This window comes from Anser brachyrhynchus (genome assembly GCF_964034855.1).
Source record: "Anser brachyrhynchus genome assembly, chromosome: 3".
Classification (NCBI taxonomy): Eukaryota; Metazoa; Chordata; class Aves; order Anseriformes; family Anatidae; genus Anser; species Anser brachyrhynchus.
Window position 1 is genome coordinate 37412550 of NC_137696.1, and position 27491 is coordinate 37440040.

Here is a 27491-nt window from a genome sequence, read left to right on the forward strand (position 1 = left end):
TAAAAAAAATAAATATATTTAGCAAAATGAAACAAGAAAAAAAAAGCAAAGCAACATGGAAGAGATACAGCATACAAGAATTTGCAGTCCAAGGTAACCAGAATATTTTCCTGCTATTCCTCTTCAACAGTAATGCCTGTTCCATGTCAGGATATTTCATAAGTGCTTCGGGGAGCCCTTTTCTCTCTGACATTCTAGAGAGCATATATTCAGAAAAGAAACTTTCAACAGCCTATATATTTTATAACATTAAAAGGACAAGAAGAAAATTCAAGATGTAATAGCTTCTTCACAGGAACAACCTTACATTAAGGCTTTAAGAAAGTTACCTGGCCCACAGATCACATATTTTTCCCCGTGCTACCATTCAAACCTGCCAGAATGCACTACTTTCTTAGAATAGCATCATCATTCATGCACCTTTTTAATGTTATCTTTCTTTAGTGGAAGATAAGATTGTATCTACTAAAGATACCATTGCCATTAAGATAGCCACTGCTAACATGGGCTTAAAGAGCTGGGATGTCTTTTATCAACTCCTGCATACAACAGTCTTTCAAATAAATTCAAAATAGTCGAACTGCTTACAGCAATCAAAACATGAAGCAAACAAGGTCATAATAATGAGACAATCTGGGTTTTCTAAAAAATTCTAAGGTAACTAGGAGAAAGACATTTATCTCAGAGGTTGCACCAAGGAAGACTAATGCACAAATGGGTTTATATTTTCCGTCTTAAACAAAATAAACATAGAAACAAGAAATACATACAAATAGCCGAAGAAATACTACAGATGAGAAAAGCTTTCTCCATCTTTCTCTCATTGACGTAACGGTAAAAGCTTTCCAAGTAAAAGCTAAGTCAAAAGCATACACCTCTGAAAAATGAATTTCATAGACAATTTTGTATCATTTCACATAGGTGATAGGATGAGGCAAGACTTGCGCAGTCTTAGGGATGCATTACCTGCTGTGAGGGCAACACAAGACAGCTCAACAGCAATGTTTTGTAAACAATTGACCTAAGCACTTCCTTCTGTCTGTGGCTGACTACAGATGCTGCTCTCCTACCAGGCCAACAGAACATTTCACTCATTCAGCTAGCAGTACTTCTGAAGAGGCCAAGATTCCTCTCTGGTACCGACAAAAACTAAACGTGTTTCTGAAGTCACTGCTAATAGTTTCTGGATGTGCTGCTTCAAAATTCTAAAACCCTTTATGCAAAAGCCTGAAAGGGAACAAACCAAAGATGCTATATGAAAAGAGCACGAGCTAAGGAATTCTGGAAGATTTAATATTCTCCATCGCTACCCAACAGAAAATGAGTAATATCATCTGAACAAACAAGCCAGCAGTTTAGCTTATGATGCATGTAAGCACTTAAAGCTGATGTGACCCATAACCCATTCTCTGTTAACTTTAGTGCCAGAGAGTCCTAGGATAACTCCAGCTGACATACAAAATTCAAGAGGAAAACCCACATTGGCACGTTTTTCCGATATACCTCTCCTGTTAGGTGGTGGGAATGACCAAGTTCTCAGCTTGTGCCATTTCCTCTGCTGGCTGAAACAAGGGGACCTGGTGTACACATTTAAGACACGTCATTCACTCAGGAAAGAGCAATGATGCATTCAAACATATATACCACACTAACTAGTAGGTCACAAGTGATCATGGTAACCTGGGTTTTATGTCAACTATCTAGCATAACACCAGCTTGCTCTTTCACAATCCAAATTTCATTTTAAAGATTAAGCTTCTGTACATTCATTTAAAAAATAAAGTCCTTCTTCCAAACGCTGCTACTTCTCAGCTCCAGTTACGGCCTCTTCACAGAATCTCTCCTTCCAGATGTCCAATCCACCCCTCCAGCAGTAGTAAACCAAATACCATTAGGTTGGTTCTTGGCAGCGTACGGGCAAACCAGTCCAAAGTTAGTGTTTAGATAATGCAGTAGCTTTCACCATGGTAAGAATCCTCCTCAGAGTCCTCACTGTCACAGCTGCTCACTGACACGATGGGGTAGATAGAAGGAATGACACTGCTGTCATTGTCCACAGCTGGGTTCACCAACACCTTCCATTTCTCTGCATTCAAAACAAATACAAAAATTAGCACCAACCACTGTACCCACAAATGCTGCTAAATTACTAGTTTTCTTTGAATCTTACAGCCTCCCACTGTCAGTTTATATTAGGTCCTTCAAGCTACAGGGCATAAGTATTTTTCATTTTAACTTTCATCATTAAATAACTATTTTTTATTTGTTTTCAGTTTCCCATATGCCTCTTTCTGTTAATATAGTACGTATGAGAAGGAGACATTCTGCATCCCTTCAGTGGCACACAATTGGCAGAAGCTAGCAGCTAGCTGTTACAGCACGTTGCCAGGTAAGAAAGGAAGAAGCAACAAAACACGGTAAGGAGCTCTCAGTAAGTAATGGCAGTGCACAGCCATTACTTATTGAGGGACACTGAAGGCCCCATGAAAACCTCCACACATTTAAGAGCAGTAAACTGGTGTCCCTTATGCTAAGGTTTATTATCTGACTAGGCTTCTCAAGTGCTACCTGAATCATTATTTCCATGTCAGCTGATTCCTTCTCAGGATTTCATGTTTAATTAGACATATGGCTACCTTCATCTGAATAACGTTTCCATCACTGAATAAGATGACCACACAAAGCAATTCTTCCTTTCTCCTGAAGGGTGTCATGGCAAATCTACATGATTTCCTACAACTGACCAATTTTATATAGTTACAGCATCTATCACATGTGAAGGTATGCTACGAGCCTATTTTCCACCACATGGAAGTGAAGTGTGCTCCAACAAAGGCAACACTTCATCCAATCACGACTAGATAACTGATGAGGCACTTCAGTGGTGCTACAGCATACTCTGCAGATGTGCACATAATGCAAGAGTGGTGTCTGCTCTGCAGAGGTGAAAGCAAATCACGAAGCCATGCTGCACAGCCTCCAAACAGCACAGCATTTCCTGAGAGAATCAGGCTAAGTTGGTTAAACAGGTGATTTTGTCAGGCTAGAACTAACACTGCTTAGTGATGTCATTTTATGTCACCATGAAGGATCTGAAACATTTCGAAAGCAGCTCTCATTATGAAGGACTTCAAAAGGCTCAACACTTTGCAAAACAAAGGATCATGCACTTATGTCTACAACGGGAAATCAGGACAATTACTTAAGGGAACAGAGCAACAGAAATTTGTTAAGGGGTAGCAAGAAAGAAAAGACTTCTATGTTTCGGCACCTAGATACCAGTGTTAAGTGCTCTAGAAATAAAATTGGAAGGGGGGAAGCAGAATAGGAATACTGGAATTTTACCTACAGCCCTTACTGTCATGCACAGTCTTTTAGCTACAACTAGACACAAGGTTTTGCATTAAGGCCATAGAGGTAAACTCTGTAAGAACGAGTATGGGAAAGCAGCTGCCATTTCAGCCACGTGCCAACATTCTTTTCAGGGATTCCTATGTAAGTCTAGCACATGGAAGAGAATTCAGTTTCTCGTGAAGCACTGCTCTCCTGAGTTTCTGCAATGGTGTAGTCAATAGTTTGATCAAAAGGCGCCAGGCAAAAGGTTGCCTGTTATGCAACATATCTTAAAATCATTTCCCCATCTCAATTGTTGCTGATTCTGTCAATAATGAATATTTATCCTCATACGCAATAGGAAGTCATTTTCCAGTATTTCTGCAGCATTCTCTGAGCATCTCCTTAGTATATAGGTGCCAAAGAAAAGTGTACAAAATAGGTGAAATGAGAGATTGTACTCATCATGCCACATCCACCCACCTCTCACCTTTCCGCTCTCTGATCAGGGACAGGCGATGCTCTTTCATTTCCATATCCAGGTTTTCTACCATCCTATCAATGCAGTTATCCAGCACCAGAGAGCGCGTCTTTGACTTAATCTCCTGCCTGCAGATAGGGCACTCCACTTTACGTTTTGTCCACTCATTGATACAGTAGGAGCAGAAACTGTGCGCACAGTTCAGAGTGACCGCCTGGGGAATTTAAGGGAAGGATACTTATCAGAGCATGCTCACACAAGCATTGCAAAATTAAAGTAACATCGAGGTCACAAAAATTTTAGATGAACACTTCTTATAAGGTAAGGGTGGGGAAGAAGCATAAGGGCCCTTCCTTGACCTTTTACAGGGGTCGCACATAAAATAACACTCCTATGCCAGAGTACAGACAAGTTTTAGAAATTGGTTAGTGTGTTCACAGTAAATCATAGCAAGTCTATAGCTAAGGCAGAGACAGAGAGAATGAATAAATTTACTTGAAAGGGTCAAATTATAGAAAAAAATCAGATACTACAAAATAGCATGTTAAATTACTGAAATCAGAAACTGAAATTTTAGCTAGCTCTTAAGTCATTATAAGAAGGCTAGCAGCACTTTTCCTGTAGTAGAAATGAATGTAAGGCAGCTGAAGTTCTAGCACAACATGAACAGAAGTAGCAGTTGGTATTTCTGACATAGCATAGGCAGCAGTCTACCTATAACTTTATTTGATTAAATAAAGCCGGCCAACTTCTCAAAAGTTTTTATCCAAACAATATAAATGATCCAGAACTTGATGAACACTGCATCCCCCCTTCCTTTACTAACCTCTTCATATATATCTAACCCTGAAGCTGTCCAATCCTAGTCAACTTAAAGCAAGGTCCGCTACAAAATGACTCTTGCCTCAGCAGGCTTGTCAGCAGCAGCTCAGAGCACCAGTTCAGACACGCTAGTAACTTCTGCAAGCCTGTGTGCATTTTAGGATTAAGCATTCATCTCTGTGCAGGTAGAGACATTAGGGCTGAACTTGCTGTCCAGCAGAACATTAAGACAGACAGAATGGGATTCTGGACCAACCCTTACCACGAATCACCTGTTTGGTCTGTTAAACTAAAGAAAAGAAAAAAAGCTCCACTATTGCTTTAGCAGAGCTAGTGAAAGCTTCTCAACTCTGTTCTCTGCTGGCAAAGCCATCCTGGTTTAAACATACCTCAATGAAGTGTTCAGAACAGATTGTGCACTGCAGCTCATTCTCCAACACGTCATTCATCTGATTCAACACTTCTTCTTTTTGGGCTCTCACCTTTTCCTTCTCTTCCTATTGGAAAAACAAATACGGTCAATTACCAACAAGGTTTTACTCAATATAATATTGGTGGGAAGTGCATGTGGGGGGCAATGTAGTACAGGTAGAAACCCCTTTGTGACATGAGTTTGGCTTAAGTTAACAGAATGATTCTTTTGATGCCTGATGTAAAGAGCCAAACACCCAACAGACAAAATACCTCAAATATTAACAAAATAAATGTGAAAATTTAAAACATTTACTTGCATTTAACTGCCCAACAGTTTTTGTTTTATTTGCAGTTAATTAGGCTCCTACCTGTTCCATCTTCTAAAAACAACAGAAATTCTTCCAGCTGAAGCTATACATTAAACAACAATTGCAAGGATGACCAAAACAAACAAACAAAAACAAAACCAACAGCCAGAGGTATGAAACGTCATAATATCCATGGGTAAGACACAGCACAGGATCCCTTAATTATCTTCCACTCATCACCTTGTGACAAGGGCAGGAAGAAACGTGGCTTATCACACGCGTTATTAAAATGTCATGTTTCAGTCCTACACCCCTTGTAGGATGGCAGGAACACACTGCAGTTTTACTTAAACTGAAACATTTAACTGAAAATGAAGCACCCGCTTTTTTTTTCTTAAATGAAGGACGGAATGGGTCTACTTCTCCTGCATAACACATAATTCAAGTGCCCTCTTTTCTGTATGACTGAGAAAGATCTGGTAATGACTCTTCAATACTACTTTATGAACAAGGCAGAGTATCTTCCCATGCACCCTCCACACCCACTCAAATTTTGGAAAGCTGCGTCAGCTGCCAGCTCAAAATACGTTGAGTTTTCCACTATAAGAGACGACACAGTCAAGGCAAACATTAAATAAACCATTTCTGCTGCTGCTGCATCTCGTTTCGCTTACGGAAAGCTCAATTTTATTCCTTACCTTGGTTTCTTCCAGTTCTTTATTCTTGGCTTGAATTATCTCTTCGAAATCTTTTTTATTACGGCTCAGTTCTTCCATCAAAGCATGATGCTGTAATGATACCATCCCAGAAATAAAACTGTCATTATAAACTACCCTATTAAATATACATGGCTTTAATCATGAAGTTCAGCATACTTATTTCTCCTACCTTCTCCTAGAAGAGCAAACTATGTCTGTATGAGCTGGGGCATTAAGCTAAGGCAGTTTACACATAACCATAGGAAGGCTTGGGTTAGGAGGATCTTAAAGACCACCTCGTTCCAACCCCCCTGCCATGGGCAGGGACACGTCCCACCAGACCAGGCTGCCCAAAGCAAACTGGCCTTGAGCAATTCCAGGGACGGGGCATCCACAGCTTCTCTGGGCAAACTGTGCCAGTGCCTCACCACCCTCTGAGTGAAGAATTTCCTCCTAACCTCTAAACTAAATATCCACTCTTTTAGTTTAAAACCATTCCTCCTTCTCCTATCGTTATCTTCCCAAGCATAAAGTTGCTCTTCATTTTTTATAAGTCCTCTGCCAACCTCCACCTGGACATAGAGCCATTGACCACCACCCTCTGGGTGCGACCTTCAAGCCAACTCCTTATCCACTGAATGGTCCACCCATCAAATCCATATCTCCCCAATTTGGAGATCAGGATGTCATGTAGAACTGCGTAAAAGGCCCTACAGAAGTCCAGGTAGATACATCAGTCGGTCTTCCTCTATCAACTGATGCAGTCCTTCATCATAGAAGGCCACCAGATTGGTCAGGCACAGTTTGCCATCTGAAGCTGTCTCGGATCACCTCGTCTTGCATGTGCCTTAACATTGCTTCCAGGAGGATCTGTTCCATTATCTTTCCAGGCACAGAGGTGAGGCTCACTGGTTTGTAGTTCCTTGGTCCTCCTTTCTACCCTTTTTAAAAATGGGTCTGATGCTTCCCTTTTTCCAGTCACCAGGGACTTCACCTGACTGCCACGAACTTCAAATTGGAACGTGCTGTCAGTCGTTTATGACCTTCCTGGTGTCATAGCACCTCTCATTCCCTCTCCCAGCTTACTCTTTTTCTGTGTATCATGAGTCAATTCCCTTTTTGCAGTGACACAAATGACATGTAAACTCCCACAGTTTTACAAGATAGAAGCAAGCAGCACTAAACAAGATATATATATACACACATGCCACATCATGAATGAGGACAAAAAGGCTTAAAATGTACAGCAAATGAGCTCATGCTGTTCACAGTAAAACTCGCTGTAGAACACAGAAGTAAAAATGAAAATTTGACGGTACATGGCACATAAGAGGCATAGCCAGTGCCACTACAGAATGATCCTGCCCACCAGATGGTAGGATAGGAACTTCTCTGATTTTTTTTTTTTCTTCTAGTTAAAACTGCCAAAGCCACTTTCCCAGAACAGGTACCCAGCAGAAACAGCTCACGAAACAGCCCACCGACTTACGGAACAAATTCAACAAATTCATTACAGCTACTGAATGCTTTCAATGAGCACACTCTTTTGTGTTATCAGCTGGCAAACAGCTACTCCCAAAAAGGGAAACCTGTCACTTTCTGACAGCAAATTGCTCTGTAGAAGATGCAGACCACCTGATCTGCACTTGAGCCACAGCCCTAGTCTTCCACCAAGAGGCCATAGCAATAAGAAAGATTTAAATATATGAGTTACACAGCAAGACCAAACTTAAGACTCGTAACTACTTGCCTCTTGCAGGACCTGGGCCAGCTGCTCCTTCAGATTCTCTTCTCCATGTTGCCACTTTACTCCCTGAGAAAAACCAAAAAGACATTTTTGCTGGAAGGGAAGTACTGGAAGAAGTAAGAAATACTCAAAGAAAGCATGGGAATAAAAATGACTCTTCTGCACATTCCCTTTAGAGAATATACTTAAAGAAACAACACTGATTTTAGGTGAAACCTGAGAAGGCCCACTCTTGTGCTTCATAAGCACTACTGAAATTAGAGCTATCATTTACTGCGAAGAGTTAAAATGAACGTATCATTTACAGTTACATACTTGGAACTCCTCCAAGTTATTCCAGATCCAAAGGCACTGGAATGTTCACAGAAGCCAAGAGGTCAGCAACAGCTTAAACATGAGAAAAAGCTGCACCTTTATCTCTGAATGCATTTAAAGAGATTAGACATATCTACAGCTCCAGCTGAACTTCTCTTTGTGCCTAAGCACACAACTCCAGACCTCCTGTATTTCTAATGCAGGTGTTTCTCCTTCAGCAGCAGACTTTAAAGGAAATAACTGATAAATTATGGAAGAAACCCCAGATGAATTCTTATTTCCTTTAAACCAGATTTCAAGTAAACACAAACAGAAAGGTAGACTTGTAGCTTCTTAGCTAGAAAAGTTAGTTGTCAACACACACTTACTGCTTGAAGGAACTTGCAGTTCCAAGAAAGGTTTCTTTTTGTTTTGTTTCTAAGCAAGAAAAACATCCCCTTCCTCAAACTCTGAATTAAGAGGTAAAGGAATATGATAAAGCTCTTGGAAAGGGAATGGATTTCCCATGTGAATTTAGCGTTGATTCTGAAATAGCCATATACCAGAGAAATTCCCTCTTAAGGTGAATAATTTTTAACTTGTTCTCCTTGTAGCCACAGATCAGGCAGAGATTTTTGATTTTGTATTTAAAAAAAAGTTTGCTTTTTAAATTAACAAATGCTTTTTTATCCTGCTGTACTTATTTTTTTTTAAATCTTGCATCTTTTCCATTTGTAACCCAATCCTTTGTCTCTCATGTTCTTTTGGTACACATTCCTAAAAGTAAAATACTTCTGTAACAATTTACACTGGATTAATTAACAGGAACATTGTTTCTGTTACTATTTTTGTATAGTTCAAGATCTTACTTGGATCAATGTCATATTAGGTGTTCTATGAAACCCAAAACACACAGACCAAAAAGATCACCGACATTATACCTCTAGATTCTGCTGCTCTTTGGAGAATGTCTTCTCCAGCTCTTCCATCTGCTGTTGATGCTGCTCTTGTTCTGTGCATAGCTGCTCCTGCAATTCCTGCAGCTCCTGTTCCATTGCTAGGATCGTCTTCTGAGCAGCCTTCCTGCGCTTTTGCTTCGCATTCAGAACTGCTGTCTGCTTATCCTGCACTCTGACTTTCAACTCCTTTATATCTCCTAGAGTTTTCCTCAGCTTTTCCAGGCCAGTCCACGACTGAGAAAGAACAGAGCCTTTCTGGTCCTTAGGTGCGACAGACACAGCTTTCTCGGCTTGCACAGGAGTGCTACGCACTGGACCACCGTCCTCCTCACTTGAACCAGGAGAAGGCAGCTTGACATCCATCTTCTCTGTCAACTCTTTTACCTCTTCTACCCTTCCACATGGTTTACCCAAAGGTCCACTGTCATAGGACACTCTGTCTCTTTTGGATCTGGAATTTGAAGGGCCTTCTGATCCAGATGTCTCTGATTCCTCCAGATTAAATTTACGTTTAGTTCTCGCACTCTTAGCTTTCCCCAGGTCATTCCTTTGGGCTAAATAGGGTCTGATTTTCTCCCATTCCTCTTTAATTACTTCATACTCATATTCGGCGGTCTCTCTGTTTTCCAAAGGCACTCCCAACTGGATACGGTCTCCTTCAGTTATAGGATAGGTTTTTGAAGGATCCAGGCGCTGTTTATTAAGCCAAACTCCATTCAGACTCTGCAAACGAACAAAGAATCGGCAAGATTCAATATGCAAGGTTCAATATACTAAGTCATCTGCAAGTTATTTCTGGCAACTGTAAACATATCCAGTCTTTGCAGTACTGCAATAGAAACAAGCTAACTCTTGAAATAAACATTGCAACATCCTATTTATTGCCTCAGCGTCCCGTTTATTACAGTCACTGCGTTATAATATTTATCTTGTATTAGTACTACATTATAGATTTTTATGTACAAGCACTAAGAACAATACTAATATATGTACTTGTGCAGACAGAAAAGAACTAAGCCTAAGGGAAAGAAACTACCCAAAAGCTTCAGAGGCAGTAAGAACTATCCAACAGAAAAGATTCCACAGTACTGGAATGTTCTATGTTCTTGTTGATGTAATTATTTTTGATGACTAATGACACCTGAAATCCCAGAAGAAACTAGAAAATAAAAATGAGCATAGCTTGCACTGGTGAATGCAAGGAAAAAAAACAGTTCTCCATACATACAAGGTGAATATAAACAACAGGGAAAATTCTCTTCAAGAGATGATGTTCCCATCAGGAGTTTTTTTGTTTGTTTGTTTGAATTAGGCACTAGCTCAAGAAATAGTTTTGAAAGACAGGGAAACCGAACTGTGCTCAAGATGAACTGCAGAATCATTAGTAACTGAGATATCCCAGGGATTCAATAAAACAACTTGACAAAATGGTAGCAGTGATAACACAGAAGGTGTTAATAATTGATCTACTACTGATGTTTTCAATCATACAAACCCTAAGTTCTCAAGATGATACAATTACCGCTACAGAGTTTTGTTTAAGAGTAGCATAATTTCAGTGGTAGCCACTCTGTTTCTTTCTGTAGTATCTGTCATTGACCCAAACAACCTTCAAGTCTGTATGACGTATTGAAAACTTCTTGTTCTACTAATGCTGTTCTAAATTAAGTTGCAGATTCTGCATTTTTCAGCATGAATGAGAAAGAGCAAAGATCACGTTAAAGAACAGATCACTACTGAAGTCAAAGTGAAACCAAGCAAAAGACTTCTCTCAACGCTTTATTTGTGTTCTAATCAGCTGAGGACTTTAGCAGAAATACATTTGAAGATCACACAAAATATGATTTTTTCCAACAGCAGATTTTCATTGTAGTTTATTATAATAAAAGCAATTTTGTCACTGCAATAAAGAACATCAGTTTACCATTTTATTGGTTATACAAGAACGTTACCTTTCTGAATGCTGCCAAAAATCATAGTTGTTTCTTTTCTTTTCCTTTAAAAAAGAGCAACACAAAACAGGTTCACAGACAGCAAAGTGCCTGTGTGGGACTGTAATTGTCTGAAAAATGCTATACACAAAAGAGACAAACTACATACACAAAGCACTAAGGTCTGCATCCCAACTGCAGCAGACTGAAGCTTCCTGCTACAAGTGCACAACAGACAAGACATGCTCCCATAGACCATTCGTCACACTTACACCATGTTATAATCAAAGACCATATGTTGTTTGAACCCAAACAGGGCACTGTTTACAGGCAAAGTGAGAGTACAAGGTCTTCAGCCAGCTTCTGTACCTTGTTATCCTTGACAGTCCACTGCCCTTCTGCATTTTGCTGGAAAACACAGTGCTTACGAGAGATCATCAAGGGACATGTTTTTGACACCAGCTGGTACGTGAGATCTAATCCTCGACCTATAGTCACCTAAAAACAAAGTCATTGAAATTAAAATCACCAACAACATAGTAAATTTGGTTCATATGGTTTCAATTTAAGTACAGAAGAAATCTATCTGGATTAGCACCATAGAGGCATTTCCCAAGAATTCAGGATAATGTTGGGTGGCACTTTTTTGCATTTAAATTTAAGAGTAATTAGAAAATGGAAGACTGTACAAAAATTTGAAGCAGTCTCCTTCTCTCACATTGACAAAAATTTGATTGCTCTTAGGCAGGTTACAGCCTTGGTTTCATGTAAATTTTCCTCAGCAGTAAAGCTGCTCTAAGCAGCTCTCTCTCCATCCATACCCCACCTTATTCATGACCTAACTGAACAATACTTCTTCAAACCAGCAGAATCGTATGGACCTCAAGATTATTTCTTATCCTCTTCTTTAGCTAGCAGCATCTGTTCAACTCTCTATACAGGAAAGACACAGGAAAAAATAGCCCAGAAAACTGCCATCAAAAAAATGCATATGTAATTGTTGCCTTAAAGCATGCTACTTTTGTAAATCACACAATCATCTCAAGGCTCAGAAACTACACTACATGCAGCTCATAGCCAGCAGTGAAAGTGATCTAAATAATCTGATTAGAACCCAACAGCACCTTCTGGAAGAAGATATAATTTAATGGTACAGTTTCACAGTATCTTATTAAATCTGATCTATTTGCAGGCTGCCATTTAAAGCACGGCTCTGTTCTCCCTCTCTCCGCTGCCTCCTTTGCAAGATCTAATTATCACACACGCTTTTATTATTCATCTGCACGCTGCACAAGTTTCCAGCCAGCTCAGGCAGCTCGCCATGGAGTTGGACAACCGTGTGGTTCCAATGCAACAAGAGCACGTAGCCAGAGAGAGCAGGACAAAACACCTTTTGGCAGAAACCCACAGTTAAACCGGATGAAGATATTCTAGAAGTGCACTCTTTATACCCCAAATGAAGGCCACCTTTCTTTTCCCCGGCAATCTCAACTCATTGGCATCACCCCTTCCACCTTCTATGACGGCAAGGTGCTGCGTTGAGGAAAGGTCCATTCACCACACGTTACCTGAGCGGGTCTCCTCCAAGAGAGGCACGTAACACCACGCGGGTAACCAAGCAAAACCAGCTCACACAAGATTCTCCACTCAACTAACCAAGTCCACGCCGCAAGCCTCGCGGATTCCCTAACTCAGGTCCGTAGCTGAGCGCACCTGCACGCCTCCTGGCTCCAGAGCCCCCCTGATAGAGCAAGAAAGCTCTGCACTTGCCCGAAGAGTTTCCTAGGGGCAAAAGGGGAGTTAAGAGGGATTCCCTTTGCAAGGCATAAGCCCAAAGGCGCTCGGTACGGCACGGACCCACAGCGCTGAAGCAAGTGTTTGGATGCCTTGCAACCGAAGCATCCCGCCTTCCACAGCCAGCCGAGCTGCAGGGGGTGGGTGCAAGGACCCCCCTGGGCTTTCTGATTAGAAAATACAAACACCTAAAAAGGCTTTTTCCTATACCACATTGAAACATAAGGGAAACAGGTTTAAAACGTGACGCTGTACCCAGCTAAGTTAATTATGCACAAAGCTAAATATATCAGGGAATTTTCCCTTATGTTACGACGCCATACAAGCGGCTCTTACTTCAACACAAAGTATTACAAAAACTAACACCAAGAGCAGCTAGAGGCGTAGCAAACCGAGCCCAAACACCCCCCCCCTCACCCCCCCGCGCGTTGCCAGCCCCGCGACGAGCCACCCCAGCCCCGCTTTTCCCCCTTTTTTTCCACCATCGGGAAGCCGGGGCGGCCTCCCGGCCCGCCCTTGGGGCCGCTCCCCCCGGCTGACCTGCGTGCCGGCCTCCAGCAGCAGCCAGCCGCCGCTGGCCCCCAGCCGCCGCAGGCACCATGCCCGCCGCGCCGCCATGCCGCCCGCCCGCCCGGCGCTGCGCCGCCCCCCCCCCCCCCAATGGCGCCGGGCCCCTTCCTGTTTCCGCCCTCGCGTAAGATGGCGGCGGGCGGGCGCCTGCCCCTGTCCCTACCCGCGGGTCGGGCCCGCGCCGCCTTCCTGCGCTTCTTCCAGGAGCGGCACGGCCACCGCCGCCTGCCCTCCGCCCCCGTGCGGCCCCGCGGCGACCCCAGCCTCCTCTTCGTCAACGCGGGCATGAACCAGGTGCGCCACAGCCCGCCTCGCCCCCTCCGCCCCTTAGGGCGGCAGCGCCAGCTGCACCTGCCTGCCCCCCTTCCCCTCCTCCCATCTCTCTCCCTCTCCCCGTTATTTCGCAGTTTAAGCCCATTTTCCTGGGCACGGCGCACCCCCGGAGCGAGCTGTCGCGGTACCGGCGGGTGGTGAACAGCCAGAAGTGTGTGCGCGCCGGGGGGAAGCACAACGACCTGGAGGACGTGGGCCGGGACACCTGCCATCACACCTTCTTCGAGATGCTGGGCAACTGGTCCTTCGGGGACTACTTCAAGGTGAGGCGGCCGCTGCGAGCCCTTCTTCCAAAAGAAGCACCTCTGCCCGGGGTGCTGCAGACCTGCTTTAAAAAGAAACGTATTGTCGCTAGCTGGCGTGGCAAGTGCCACATTCCTCATTGGCAGCTCCACGGTTTGAGGTCGGCGTGCTGAATCGCTAAATGTTCCCTCAAAGAGCTCATTTCTCTCAAAATAGCCTTTCGAAGCTTCAGACAGTGTATGCAAACCAAAGTTCTCTGGGTGAACGCCACTGTTCATGTGGGTGAAGGGAGAGAAGGTTTCCAGTTCCAGTGCTAGAAAGGTGGGAAAAGGGAAGAAGGATAATGCTAGATGTTTTGCTCGCAAATATGATTTTCCTTGGAAAGAAATAACCAGCTAAGTAAACAGAAACGTTTAATAAATATTCTGTTGAATAAACAGAAATGCTTCTGGTGGTAAACAAGTGAGTGTCGACCACACTGTGATCCTGAAGGTCTCCCAACGATTTAGGAATGTCATGTTTACATGATAGAGATGAGCTGTATCACTTGTCTGACCATCATGCTGCTCTCCGAATACACTTTAAAATCACAAAATGAGATTGGCTGAAATGTGCTTCTTTGGCGTCTGACTCCCGTCCTGAAGAACCTTCTGTCTCACTCCACACCTTGGATTCCTGTGCTATCTTTGTGTCCCCTGTCTGCTCAGGAGGAAGCATGCAGCATGGCCTGGGAGCTCTTGACAGAGGTCTACGAGATCCCCAAAGATCGTCTCTACGTCACGTACTTTGGCGGAGACTCCTCACTGGGGCTGAGCACTGACGAGGAGTGCAGGGACGTATGGCTCCAGCTGGGGTGAGTGTGTTAGAGAAAAGGTCCTGAGCAGCAGGTACTGACGTTCCACCCTCCGTAGTCTCTCATTTGCTGTTTAGTTGATGGGAATCAGATGTAGGAGTCAAAAACTGGGTTTTAAACACGTTTAGTTTCTGCTTTGTTTGGGCTGCTAAAAGTCTGAGCACTCTGGGGCATTTCATGTTTAAGCTGCTGCTCAGATGTTGTCAGTTTGGGGCCGTACACCAAAGCCTGTCTGACCTAGGTGAAGCGCCTGAAGAATGTCTTTGTCCTTTCCTTCCATCCTGATCACATCTTAGCTCTGCTAGATTTTTTTCCGTGGAGAAAAGTGGCTCCACTGACCCAGTGGAGCGCCTGTCTCCATCAGCGGGAGCCAGATTCAGTTTGCTGGCTATTCGGAGCAGTGATGAGGGTCCTGTTTGGTTTGGGCCAGTCTGTTTCTGCTAAGGAGCATAATTCTGTGTGAACTGAAGCAACTGAGTCCTAATGTGTTTGGATATTGAGTTGCAATAGTCAGAAAGGATCCCTCCTTCCAGCTTTCCTTGTGATAACAGGCTACTGTGTGCTTTTCATGCGTGCCCCAGCACTGCCACCTCTGTTGTCTGCCTTTCCAGAGTGCCTGCCAGTCGTGTGCTGCCTTTTCCATTGAAGGACAACTTCTGGGAGATGGGTGACACAGGTCCCTGCGGTCCCTGCACGGAGATCCACTATGACCACGTGGGTGGTGGCAGAAATGCTGCAGCACTGGTGAACCAGGGCAGCCCTGACGTGGTGGAGATCTGGAACCTGGTCTTCATGCAGTATAACAGGTACCAGGAACTTTGACTAAACTCCAGAGCCTTTCCCCCTTGAATGACATCGGAACTGTACATGTATATCCTCAGACATCTCACTGCTTTCTGGGAGGTGGCAGTACAGGAGCAAGGGGGAAGCTGTGGAGGCATGTCCACTGTGGCTCGTGGTCCCCCTTTGCTTTGTTTGTCCTGTAATTCTTCAACCTCTGCTGCCTCTCGTCCCTCACTGCTGCATCCCAGAGGTCTCTTCAGGTCTGCAGCAGCCCAGAAAAACCTGCAGAATGAGGAGAAGGCCTGGGGCCCCTGTTGAAGGAAGCCCCTTTTCTGTATGTCACAGTGTACCTGACTATCTGACCCTTAGAGCCTGACTACCTGGCAATGCCAAGGCAGGCTGCTGTTAGTCTTGTCCCTGAGCATCTTTCTGTTGGGTCACCTGCTGTTTCCATCCCTTGTCACTCTCCTATTCTCTGTGACTCATCTGCACCTTTTCTTTGCCCCTGACCTGACCCTTGGTTCTCTTTTGCCTTTTTTTCCTGGCTTGCTGACAGAGAGGTGGAAGGGAATTTGCTTCCCTTGCCTCAGCACCATGTGGATACAGGAATGGGCTTGGAAAGGCTGGTGACCGTTCTGCAGAACAAACGCTCCAACTACGACACAGATCTCTTCACGCCCATCTTGGACGCCATTCACAAGGTGACAGTGCTCCTGCTCAGAGTTACAGCTAAGCAAAAGCTCCTCGGATGCAGACTGCTTGCCTGGTACCACAGTACAGCCTTCTCTACATGTGGTACCGTGCTGTATTTTGAGACAGGAGGTATGTCTGGCCAGGCCCACAGCAGCGTCTAAGGGAGCTGAGGGAAAATTCCCCTGGTATATCAGCACTGCCCATTTCCTTTTTCCTTCAAAGCTTCTTAGATTGCTCAGGGCCAAGGCATTGGCTGGCCTGTGTTACATACGGTCTGTAATGTTCTGGAAGGATTTAATGAGTACATCCTAGATGCACAAGGTAGTTGAGAAGCATGATGTCAGGTGTGTCTGGCTGCCCCTAGGACTGCAACTTTTCCTTCTGCAGCCATTCACTTGTACTGATCTGTCTCTGCCCTTTTGTTTTTAGGGCTGTGGTGCGCCCAGGTACCAAGGTCTGGTCGGGGATGCTGACGTTGGGCGTGTGAATATGGCCTACCGTGTGGTGGCAGATCACGTGCGGACCTTGTGCGTGTGCATCACTGATGGCATCTACCCAGGCCTCTCCGGAGCAGAGTAAGGACTTGTGGAAATGGCATGGTGTGGGGGGAGTTAGGTCCAGAAGGGAACGTGAGCAGCTAGGGGAGAGGTTCTGGTGTGAGCCAAAGATAGGGGGCACGTGAGCTTTGGGGAGACAGGAAGGTGAGAGCCTGGGAGAGGTTCAGATCTGCATCTCATCCTTGGTGGGTGTAGAGTGTGTGGAGCAGTTAGCCTTTGGCCATAGGTCAGGCCCGAGAGGGGCTGCACGTGGGGTGTGCTGGATGTGGGAGCTGGGCAGGGATGCTCATGCGCTGCCTGGGGCATTCTGCCCTGCTTTCAGACTGGTGCTGCGTCGGATTCTGCGCAGGGCTGTCCGCTTCTGCTCTGAAGTCCTTCACGCTCCGCCTGGGCTTTTGGCCTCCCTTGTGCCTACTGTAGTGGAAGTGCTGGTGAGTAAAAAATACTGTGCTGGGGAAGAAGGGTGTCACATGTCCTATTCAGCCCCGTGTTCTGTTCCTGTACGCCATCAGGAGGCAATCTTGGATGGAAAGGAGCTCCAGGAGGGGGGTGTGTGGTGCTGTGCATTGCAACAGTAAAAACCTCTTGTCTCCTGATCGTTTCTGATGGGGGAAAAGGGGCCAGGGGGTGCCTAGTGTGGCCAGTGGTAACAGTCAGCATGAGTGTGTCTGTAAGTGTATGCAAGGGCACGCTTGTTTCCTGAGGGCAGCAGCTTCTAAGCTGTCATATCTGGTTAAAGCTTTCTGAAATTGGTCCCTGTGGTTACTAACAGCATCCTAAATGACAGGGCTTTCTTCCCGTTGTGAACTGACACATTTGCCACAGAGATGCTTTGCAGGGTCTAGCAGAGGAGGGTCATGGGGAGGTAGCCAGGAGACAGCAGCTGTAAGTCCAGGTGTGATTCTCCTGCTGTGATGCTGTCTCTGTGGCTGTGCGCTGGGGCTCCCTTCACATTCATCTGCCTGAGAACCCTCTATAATGCTTGTGACACTCTGTGAGGTCTCCTGAGGAAGCTGCTGAGGATGTTATCTCTAACTGAGGCTCACTCCACAGGGAGATGCCTACCCAGAGCTGAGGAAGAATGCAGACCAGGTGAGTGATGGGGAAACCCCTGGAGAGAAACCCCCTTTCTTACTGTCTTTGGCAGGCACGGCTCTCAGAGGCAGAAGGCAGCCCTGTCTCAGGATTTAGCTGGAGGAGTTTCCATAGCTGGGTTCTTGTGGGTGTAGGCTGGGAAGTGCAGGGAGCACGTCTGCATCATGGGCACTGCCTGGATGTGAAAAGTGTCTGTGGCAGATTTCTTTGTGGGAGCTCCATTAAATCCTTAGCAGGGACGCCTTGTTCTAATATAAGGCAACCATTGCTCTGAAAAAGCTAGGGAAGCTCTTTTGTTGAATCCAAGTACGGTCTGTCCTAGCTTGGGTACCCTTTGTCCAAAGTGGGTTGGGGATTTAAGGCTAGTCCCTCCTAGCTTCAGCTGACAGCGGCTGTGACAAGCAATTTCTCTGGCTGTTCCAGCCATGCAATTTTAATTGGGTCACGGATAACAAATGGATGACAAGGAGCATTTGTCAGCATCCAGCCTTCCCCAGGTGGATGGTCAATATTTCCTTAACAGGAATGGTGATCGGAGTCACAGTGACTTTGGCGCTGTTTAATAGCGCATTGGAGCCACGCTGTGACGGATGCTTACAGAACAAGAGGGCTGGTTCAGGCAGACGGCACCAATTATACACCCACTTGATTGCCTTCGTCTGACTCTAGCTGCGAGCCCAGTGGTGGCTGGGCTGAGCTGAGCTGGGGAACTCCCTGAGGTGTTATGGCCAACTCCTTTTCTGCTCTTTGGGCAGGTCGTGGATATCATCAGTGAGAATGAAGCTGCTTTCCTGTCCTCCCTTGAGCGGGGGAGGCGCGTCATTGAGCGGACAGTGCAGCAGATGCAGCCCTCCACAAATTTCCCAGGTGAGTCTCCTCCCTCAGCCAAGCTGCACTTAAAGGTGGTTTGATCCATGTCATTGCCAGCATTTAAGTCAAAACTCTTTTGGACTCGATGGTCTTTGAAGGTCCCTTCCAACTGAACTGTTCTGTTCTTGTGAGTGTCTATCTGCCTCCCCCACGTGCCTTCAAGAACTTTCCAGCCCTGGGCAACTCCAATGCCAAATTTAAAAGTAGATATTGCTCCTTTCTCCAGATCGTGATTGTTTTCTAGAGCATCATTCTCACAACAAAGCAGGTACTGGGAAAGTTAGAAGCATTCTGTTGCTGTTTTTTTTACTGATTAACTGGGCCTTTACAAGATGTAGCCAAAAGGAGGACCCAGCCAGAGCAGCTACCTATCTAGATGTGCTGCACTGAATTTTGACAGGATGTGGTTTTGGGGCGCCACTAACATTTAGTCCCATACTAAAAGAACTGTGTGGCTTCTCTTCCCTTCCCCATTATCAGTGCAGTTGCACACAATAAAAGTGAACTTGGCTACCAAAGCACACATGAGATTGGTCTTGTCCAAGCAACTTTGGAGATGTCTTTGCATTCCATGTTCACACAGAGTTCATGCCCTTCTTTTTTTGTCCTACAGCTGACGTAGCCTGGTCTCTCTATGGGAATTTGGGGTTCCCTCTGGATCTGATTGACTTGATGCTTGAAGAAAAGGGAATCCGTTTGGATTCAGATGCTTTCAATGAACTTGTTCTGGAGGATGCAAAGGTAAGAGAGACTCTCCTCATGAGGATAATTCAGAGCCTGTCCTTTCCTGTGGTAATGGAGGCAGAATTCCTTTCACTGCTCCTCAGATGCACCACAAGGCCGCTTGCTTTTTCCCTGAAGTGGAAGTGGGTCTGAAACAGTAGCTGGGTCATACTGACTTCATCTGTCGGTGTGGAACTGAGAAGTGCTGGCTGGTGATTCCTGTCAGATCAGTAGCAGTGTTTTACGACACTGGCTGGAGTGGCGGTTGTAGAATTACATGCATTAGGGGTGCCCTCTGGCAGTCATGTAGTCCAACGCTCCACACAAAGCAGAGCCAGCTTAGACAGCCCAAACAGCAAGTGATTTGTGAAGAGTCTGCGTAATCCTTTCAGCCTCTGTAGTGCTGGAAGACTTGCACTGCCCACCTTGTGCAGTAATCAGATCAAGGCCATGCTCTTCTAGGTTTTAATGGCCTGCAAGTTTCACAGCTATGCAGCAAGCTGGGCTTTGTTAGCAGTTGCTCATGGCTTGCCCCTGTGGGTGGTATTGAGTGCTTGTGGGGCTGGAAGGAATGGGTTTGGTTTAGCATCAGCACAGATACACACGGGACATTCCCAGGAAGGTGGAAGCAGTTGCTTCTAGCCATAAAACTCCAGTTACTGGTTTGGATTCCCCCAGGTACCTCCCCTCTAACTCTGCCTTTGCTCTGCTGCAGCGGAAGGCTCAGGGCGCGCAGGCAGCACAGCTGGAGGGCGCAGATGTGCGCCTGGATGTGCACTCACTGGCTCAGCTGCGGGGTGACAACGTGCCTGCCACTGATGACTCTCCAAAGTACTCCTACAAGCTTGGGCAGCACGGGCAGTACGGTAAGTGGCCGGGTCCTGTGTGTAGGACAAACTCTGCCTAAGGGTGCTGGAATCCCTCAGCAGACTGCTCTTACTGGCCTGGTGCACGCAGGAGGACGTGTATCTTGTGGTTCGAACCTGCCCACTTTGCTGCTACATCCTTTCTTTGCCCCTATACCTTTTTCCAAGGTATTTGCCGTTCTGGTGGTGTGTCCCCAGGAAAGCTCAGGCTAGTGACAAGGCTGTGAGATCTGGGTTGGTCTTACTGTGCTGAAGCAGTGACTTGATTTCTGCCAGAGATGAGTCTGTCCCCAGCAATCAGGCTCCTGGATGTGAGTGCTAGGGAGAATGAAGATTATGCAAGGAGTTCAGGTAGTTGCTTAAAGCCAGGCACTTGCTATTTCCTTGGCAGGCCACTAGATGACAGTGCAGGCTTTTTATCGTTTGGGCTAACTGGGGTTGCTGATGCTCCAGGGGAAGCATAAAGCTAAACCACAGAGAGTAAGAGGTGATGTGGCTGTCACAAGCAATTAGATAGCTGTGTACAGCCAGCTCCATCTTACCCAGCGTGCTGACGGCAACCCACATGAAGTGAAAAGTGAGGTAGTTCAAACTGTAAGTACGACGGCAAGAGCACAGGGGAGGAAGAATAGCCTATCGGAGGCATTGGCTGAAATTTCCAAGCTAGCACTATCTCACCTTCTCAGTCACTGAATCATGGAATAATTCAGGTTGAAGGGGACTTCTGGATGTCCCATCTCTTGATGAAAAAAGGATCTGCTTCACGGTCAGATCAGGTTGCTCAGGGCCTTCTCCACGTAAGTTTTCAGTATCTTTAAGGATGAAGATACCACTGCCTCTCTGGTCCCTGTTCCAGTTCTTTATCACTGTGTGAAGTTTTTTTTCCTTATGTACAACCAGAATTTCCTGTACTCTAGGCATAGTGTCACAAATGCCACATAGAGGTAGATAATCACTTTCTTTGGCCTGCTGACTATGTTTGTGTTCATACAGCCCAGCAGGTAGCAGTCTTCCTTGCTGCAAGGGCGCTATGCTTACTCACCCTCGAGAACCCCAAGGTTTCTCTCAGTCCATTTCTGTAGCCTGCCAGATCCCTCTGAAAAGCAGCTCTGCTCTTCAGTGTATTGTCTGGTCCTGACCACTTGCTGCCAGACACAAGCAGGATAAGCGTACATCCCATCCCGTCACTGATGGTTGTTAATGAAGATGTTGAAAGGCGTTGGCCCTAATATCAGCCTACAAGTCGCTCTACTAGTAACTGAGTGTCAGCTGAACTTTGAAACATTGAGCAGTTTTCTGTGGGGCCCAACTATCTGGCCTGCATTTGGCTTCAAGGTTGCTCAGACAGGGTATGTCAGAAGCTTGCTAAGTCAAGGAAGGTGACTTTGCTGTCTTCCCCTGTCCACCAAGGCAGCCATCCCCGTCAAAGGCAGTCAGGTTGGCCAAGCACACAGTGTAGCATGATAGAGATGTGTCTGTGCCACATCTTGTTCTATCAGGCTCATGTGGGCCCTGCCTGGTTACCTTCTATCTGGCAAGTGCCTCGCTGGGTAAGTGAGGGGTGGCTTGCTTCCAAATAACAGATCCTTTGTCCTTTCTGCCAATAGCTGTTCCTATCCTACAAAGGAAAGTGCCAGCTTTCATTATAGGCTGGGTGTTGGCAGGGTTGGCATGGAGAAGTGGTGCCCCCTTTAGTGGTGTGATCTGACAGTGTGCTCGCACTGATTGCTGCCATCTTCTTCCCCTCGGCAGAGTTCAGCCCGTGCCAGGCCACCATCCTGATGCTGTACAGAGATCAGTCTCTCCAGAAGGAGGTTGGGGCAGGGCAGCGCTGTGGTGTCATCTTGGACAGGACTAACTTTTATGCAGAGCAGGGTGGGCAAGCCTCTGACCAAGGCTACCTGATACGCTTAGGACAGCAGGTGAGACCCTTTGCTGCCTGAACCCAAGGCAGTCCTGGATATCGAGGCCAGGCAAACCTCCCCAAATGATGAGCAATTTTGCTCTATTAATTAGCAGGCTGCTAGCTCTTGACAGCGTCCTTGACTTTGTGTTGGGGTTGGTGGGGTGAGGAAGAAGCAGCACTAACCTCGCAGAGGTGGACCTGCTGCTCTGGTTGTCTCTCTTGGCCTTTTGCGATTTCTTCTTGCTTGGGATGACGGGGAACTCTTCAGTGTGCTGTGTTCCTAACAAGCAGGGTGGCAATGCAGGGAGAAGACAATGATAAGGGAGTCCGTGAGTGGAGTTACTGGTCTCTACCCAGTCCTGGACAGCTGCAAGCAGTGTCCAACCTGAAACCTTGTGTAAAAACTGATTCCTCCCAAAACCATCAGGGAGGACGTCTGCCTCTGCAGCAAGTTCTTCCTACACTGACAGAGAGAGAGCTTTGACCCTCTTCTAGGAAGAGGTGCAGCTTTTTCTCCCTCCCATGTTCCAGCTCCTGACAGTCACCTTTGGGCAGCTGTGCTGCCGTTTTTAGCTTTGCAGAATGTGATAGTGCCTTGCTTAGCATGTCTCCCCAAGATGAAAGGGGGATCAAGTTCCTCTGCCAGCCTGGTGAAGCAGAAGTGGCACCTTAGATGCCTGAGGCAGGTGCCTTGGCAGCTGCTGTCCATTTTCTCTTGGACAGACATCCCTGCTAGGAAAATTCGTTAGCACGGTTGGCATTGCTGCCCCTCCACTGCAAACTGGCAGTCTCGACATGCTATGCAGTGAGTGGCTGGCTGCAAGGGAGGGCTGAGGCACTCTGGTTATGTTGGCTGGAAGCTTGTCCCTGCTTTTCACACCCCATTGCTGTCTCTTTGGGACCAACAGGGGTTGTGTTTCCCAGTAGGATCAAGCAGATATCTAGCACAGGTCTTTGGATGTTCCCTGTGCCCTAACTCATCTTTCTGTGTCTCTCTGTTCAGGACATCCTCTTCCCTGTAGAGTCAGTTCATCTCTGTGGTGGTTACGTGGTCCATGCGGTCACTGCTGTGGAAACCCTGCGTGCTGGAGATCAAGTTCAGCTTTTTGTGGATGAGGTAGTAACTCCATGCTCTTAACCCTTTTCCAGCCTTTCTTTGAAAGTCATTTAATGTCGTGAGTAACCTGGGCACAGCAGAGCCTTGTTCCTTGTGTTCCTGAGACTTCTTTATTGCAATGTGCAGTGGGAAGGAGGACTCACAAGTGAGTTTGTCTGTAGTTTTCTATGAGCTACAGGTCTGTCCAGAAGCATTCAGCCTACCCTTGCTGTTTTACAGAGGTGATCCCGTGGGAAAAGAAGTTAGATCTGCCCTGACATAAATTCATCTGGCAGCTGTGCTACCTGTTGTTTTGTCACCATCATCCCCCATCCCCTTGCATGCAGCCTTTCACTTACCTCTTTATGCCATCCTCTACTCCCCCGAGCTGCAGAGAACCAGCCCACCAGGGTAAACTGTCTGTGCTTTCAGGCCCGACGGCTGGCCTGCATGACCAACCACACCGCGACCCACCTGCTAAACTTTGCGCTACGCCACGTCCTGGGTGACAACACGGAGCAACGAGGGTCCCACGTGACAGCAGAGCGGCTGCGCTTCGACTTTGCTGTCAAGGTGACTCAGGACTTGTCTCCTTGGTTCTCGACAGTACCAGCACCCCAGTACTGGCCTTCGCTTTGGGGGTCTTTCTCCTCTCGCTGTAGTGACTTCTACAGAGAGGTGGGAGGGTCATGATGCTCACTGTTCCCTTGTACAAGCAGGGAAGGTGAGACATGGGGAGAGTGGTGTGTCCAAGCTGAGTTGTCTGTGAGCCCAAGTTCTCCCTCCTTTGTTCTGTACCTTTTGGGAGGCTTCTCCTGAAGGCTGGTTTACTTCCTCAGAGTCCTGTGACTGTGGAGCAGCTGCAGCAAGTTGAGCAGGTGGTCCAGGATGCGATCAAACGAAATGAGGCTGTGCATATGGCTGAGGTTCCCCTTGCACTGGCAAGAAGAGTTCAGGGACTTCGTGCTATGGATGAGGTATGACAAGAACATGTTTTTCTGAGCCTTCTCCTTCAGCAGGAATCATCTGGGTCATAAGAGAAGTTGAAGCAACAGGTTTCTGTAAGGGAAATGGCTCTCAAAACTCGGGAGGGAAAATGGGACAGAGATAAGATCTCAGGAGCGCTGCTTTGTGATATGCGGAGACTGGTGGTGCATAGGCTTTCTGCTCATTTATCTGGACCAACACCTTATGGTGTGACCCCGTTGTTTCTTTCTCCCATGGTGGCTGTTTGTAGGGGAGCAGCAGAGCTGCCCCTGACTCTGGGAGTGCTTTAGAATAAGGGTAAAGTATAAGGCAGGGACCTGAAGTTAGTCTGTAAGTGCCCCTGAAGGACTGTGTGGTTAGCTGCTGATCCCTGTCTCCTCTGTCAGGAGTATCCAGACCCAGTGAGGATAGTGTCCCTCGGGGTCCCTGTGGAGACTGTGCTGACCTGCGACTCTGAGGCTGCAAGGCAGACCTCTGTGGAGCTCTGCTGTGGGACGTAAGTGTCTTTTACGTACAGTCAGATGGTGTGTTTGTGTGCAGACTGTCCTCCTGATTCTCTTGAGTTGCTTCCCACCCTGACCCCAGGATCAGGGCTGTGTGAGGGTCTCGGTATGCTGTGCAAGGCTTGTGTGTGAGCACTGGTGGCTGAGGTAAAGACATAATTCCGAGTTCCACTCTCCGATCCTTCGTAACTAGGTTTCCTCACCTGAAATGGGGACAGAGTAGGCTGGTTGTAGAGCTTCGGAAATACCAAAGCATTAACAAAGTGCAAAGCATTTTTCCTTGTTTCACAGTCTGAAGCCCACCTGGAAGCTGCAGGGCTTCAGCAGTGTGGAACAGGGTGCATGTCCTCTCACGCTAGACAGAGTGAGGAAGCTTTGGTTTTGGGGTTGCAGGAGGGCTGGACTGGTTTTGGTTTTGGGGTTGCAGGAGACTCTGATGGTTGGAAGAACTAGAGGCCAGTCTGATTATTTTAATTATTTCAGCCCTTTTAGCACTAATGAGAGTAGAAGAAGAGTTAATAATCTTAGGACAGTGATACCGTGAAAACAAAAAGGAACAAATTGGCCTTTGAGCTGATACAGCTGGAAATGAGCAAGTTTCTAGTCATGAGAACATTCGTGTGGGAGGAGTGGGACGAAACTGCAGGGGAGTGGAGATGATCAATTCTAGTGAAGCTGTCTGAAATGATTACATGTGGTAAGAGAGAACCTGAGACACTGTAGTTGTTTTCCTTCTTGGCTGTTCAACAATGGATATGAAAGGGAAAGTCATCAGTGCCCTTTGTCTGCATGGCTGCAATGTGTCTGGAGATGACTGGCCTTTCTGCGAGCTGGTCTGACAAAGGAGTGGGGGAGTTGGAGGAAAAAATGGCTTTCTACAAGGTTCAGCAGTGGCTGAGTAGAAGGGAAAAATTCCAGTCCATCCTACTGCTGAAAGAAAGGAAAGCAAGGCAGAACTTGGCTGTTAGGTACGTTTGGCAGCAGCCTGCTGAGCTGGTAGCACAGAGGTTCTTCTGGAGTAGCCTCAGCTCTGCTGTCTCTTGCCTGACCAGGTGCCATCAGGATTTTAGGGATGGAAAGGACTGAAGCTGTTGGGACTGGGGAGGGGCTGCTGTACTGAAGACACGTCTGAAATGAAAGTAGGCTTCCTGATTTCTGGTCCCAGAGAGCAACTTTCCTGTTCTCTGTCAACTTTGCAGGCACCTTCTCCAAACAGGCGCTATGGAGGACCTGGCCATCGTCAGTGAGCGTCAGCTCGTGAAAGGGATTAGCCGTGTCATTGCAGTGACAGGGAGACAGGCCAAACAGGTAAGAAAGGGGTACTGAGATTTCAGCCGGACCCAATTTTACAGGTTCCTGCTTAGACAGGTAGATTCCCTCTGCTTTGGCTGGAGCCCCCCTGCTACACCTGATCTTATTTCCTTCTTTACCCTGGGGCCAGCTCTGCTGCCATACCTCACTATTCACATCCACTCGCCCTTGTCCCAGACTCCTGTCTCCATGACCTTCATTCCTCACTCCAGACCCCCCTTTTCCAAGATAGGAACTTGGCACAAAATATCAGGAAGCCTCTGGAATAGAAATTTCAGTCTCCAGGTAGGTATTTAAAGGTGTGATCCTTTGTGCTTTGCTTTTACCTCCTACCTATCACAGTTGGATTTGTACTTTATGACTACAGGGCTCTGCCCTCGTTCTTACAGCCTTTTTGCTTCTTTTTTCAGTCTCTTTCTCGCCAAACCGTAGTTCTGGTCTGATAAGGTCTTTATAAGAAGCAATCAACCTATTACTGTGTCTGTGAGATCTCTGTTCTTGAGTGTCTGGAAGCGGCAGGGGCCCTACACCCTGACTGCTTCCTTAAAGGCTGCAGACAGAGGAGAGTGACCCACTGCCATCAGAACTGGGAAAACTGAAAGCAAAGCTCACCCCTCAAATCTGTTGCTCTTTGGCTGGCTGTGTCCCGTGCACAGCTGTGTTCCCACCAGTTTTTCTTGATGCAGAGGAATGAAAAGCTGCAGGGCACATCTGCATGCTTTGCTGGAAGCGTTGACCTGAGGAGCCCCCGAGAGGAGCTGTGTGTGGATGTGTTAATCAGGCAAAGGAGACTGCAGGCATGAGGGTGTAACTTGGAACAAGCAATGGGTATTTAGGTAGGCACAACAGTTCTCTCTGCCCGCAGGTTTTCCTCTATACTCTTTGCTGCTCTGGTGTGTAGTCTCCCAGGACCATCACGGGCACAAAGATCTGGCAGGGCAGAAATGGTCCAAACACTAACGATTTTCACTGGTGGCAAAAAAAGCTTGTATTAGCTTTTTTATTAATAGTAGCATTGGTGTTGGCAAAAGCAGTAAGAAATGCACCAAGGCCAGCTGAACTCATCCTCAGGGAAACATCAGCTGATGGGGTTTCTTTACTCTTGGTTTAGTGTTTCTTTAGTCTTAGTGTTCTTTAGTTTCTTCAGTTAGTTTCAAGAGTGCGCTTGCTAATGCACTAAAAAGTAAATGGATACCCAAGTTTTTTGCATTGAAATCGTGATGATTTGGTGTGAGATACTAAGGATACATAACTTGTGCGACAGCTTGGTCCCGTGGGTGTGAACATCTAGCATTGGTTGCAAATGCAGAGAGGAGCTTTC

General features: G+C 46.4%; 2 protein-coding genes across 9 annotated transcripts in view; one reads left to right on the forward strand and one right to left on the reverse strand.

The window, feature by feature from the left end:
- Positions 1 to 13652, reverse strand: RNF8 (ring finger protein 8). Of its 6 annotated transcripts, none has more exons than XM_080586160.1 (9): positions 13322 to 13414; positions 12701 to 12769; positions 11357 to 11485; positions 9039 to 9779; positions 7807 to 7869; positions 6057 to 6146; positions 5026 to 5133; positions 3824 to 4028; positions 1 to 2086 (listed from the first exon to the last, which is right to left on the reverse strand). In XM_080586160.1, exons 1-9 carry the CDS (start codon positions 13397 to 13399, stop codon positions 1941 to 1943), a joined length of 1629 nt encoding a protein of 542 aa, XP_080442286.1. In that variant the 5' UTR covers positions 13400 to 13414; the 3' UTR covers positions 1 to 1940. The 6 variants fall into 6 exon arrangements, with proteins under 6 accessions (XP_080442286.1, XP_080442288.1, XP_080442290.1 ...); XM_080586162.1 differs by having other exon boundaries at positions 3817 to 4028; XM_080586164.1 differs by lacking the exons at positions 12701 to 12769; positions 13322 to 13414 and adding an exon at positions 13515 to 13652.
- The window catches only part of AARS2 (alanyl-tRNA synthetase 2, mitochondrial), a gene marked incomplete at its 5' end in the record, with an annotated part of 16789 nt that continues 2778 nt past the window's right edge, over positions 13481 to 27491 (forward strand). For all 3 annotated transcript variants that reach the window (XM_080586158.1, XM_080586156.1, XM_080586157.1), the window contains 17 exons: positions 13481 to 13645; positions 13759 to 13947; positions 14635 to 14780; positions 15392 to 15586; positions 16120 to 16264; positions 16686 to 16831; positions 17136 to 17244; positions 17867 to 17905; positions 18664 to 18775; positions 19392 to 19519; positions 20217 to 20367; positions 22120 to 22289; positions 23277 to 23390; positions 23802 to 23942; positions 24209 to 24346; positions 24743 to 24852; positions 26059 to 26167. In XM_080586158.1, the coding sequence (XP_080442284.1) occupies positions 13481 to 13645; positions 13759 to 13947; positions 14635 to 14780; positions 15392 to 15586; positions 16120 to 16264; positions 16686 to 16831; positions 17136 to 17244; positions 17867 to 17905; positions 18664 to 18775; positions 19392 to 19519; positions 20217 to 20367; positions 22120 to 22289; positions 23277 to 23390; positions 23802 to 23942; positions 24209 to 24346; positions 24743 to 24852; positions 26059 to 26167 (2307 nt within the window). The remainder of the gene's footprint in view (positions 13646 to 13758; positions 13948 to 14634; positions 14781 to 15391; positions 15587 to 16119; positions 16265 to 16685; positions 16832 to 17135; positions 17245 to 17866; positions 17906 to 18663; positions 18776 to 19391; positions 19520 to 20216; positions 20368 to 22119; positions 22290 to 23276; positions 23391 to 23801; positions 23943 to 24208; positions 24347 to 24742; positions 24853 to 26058; positions 26168 to 27491) is intronic.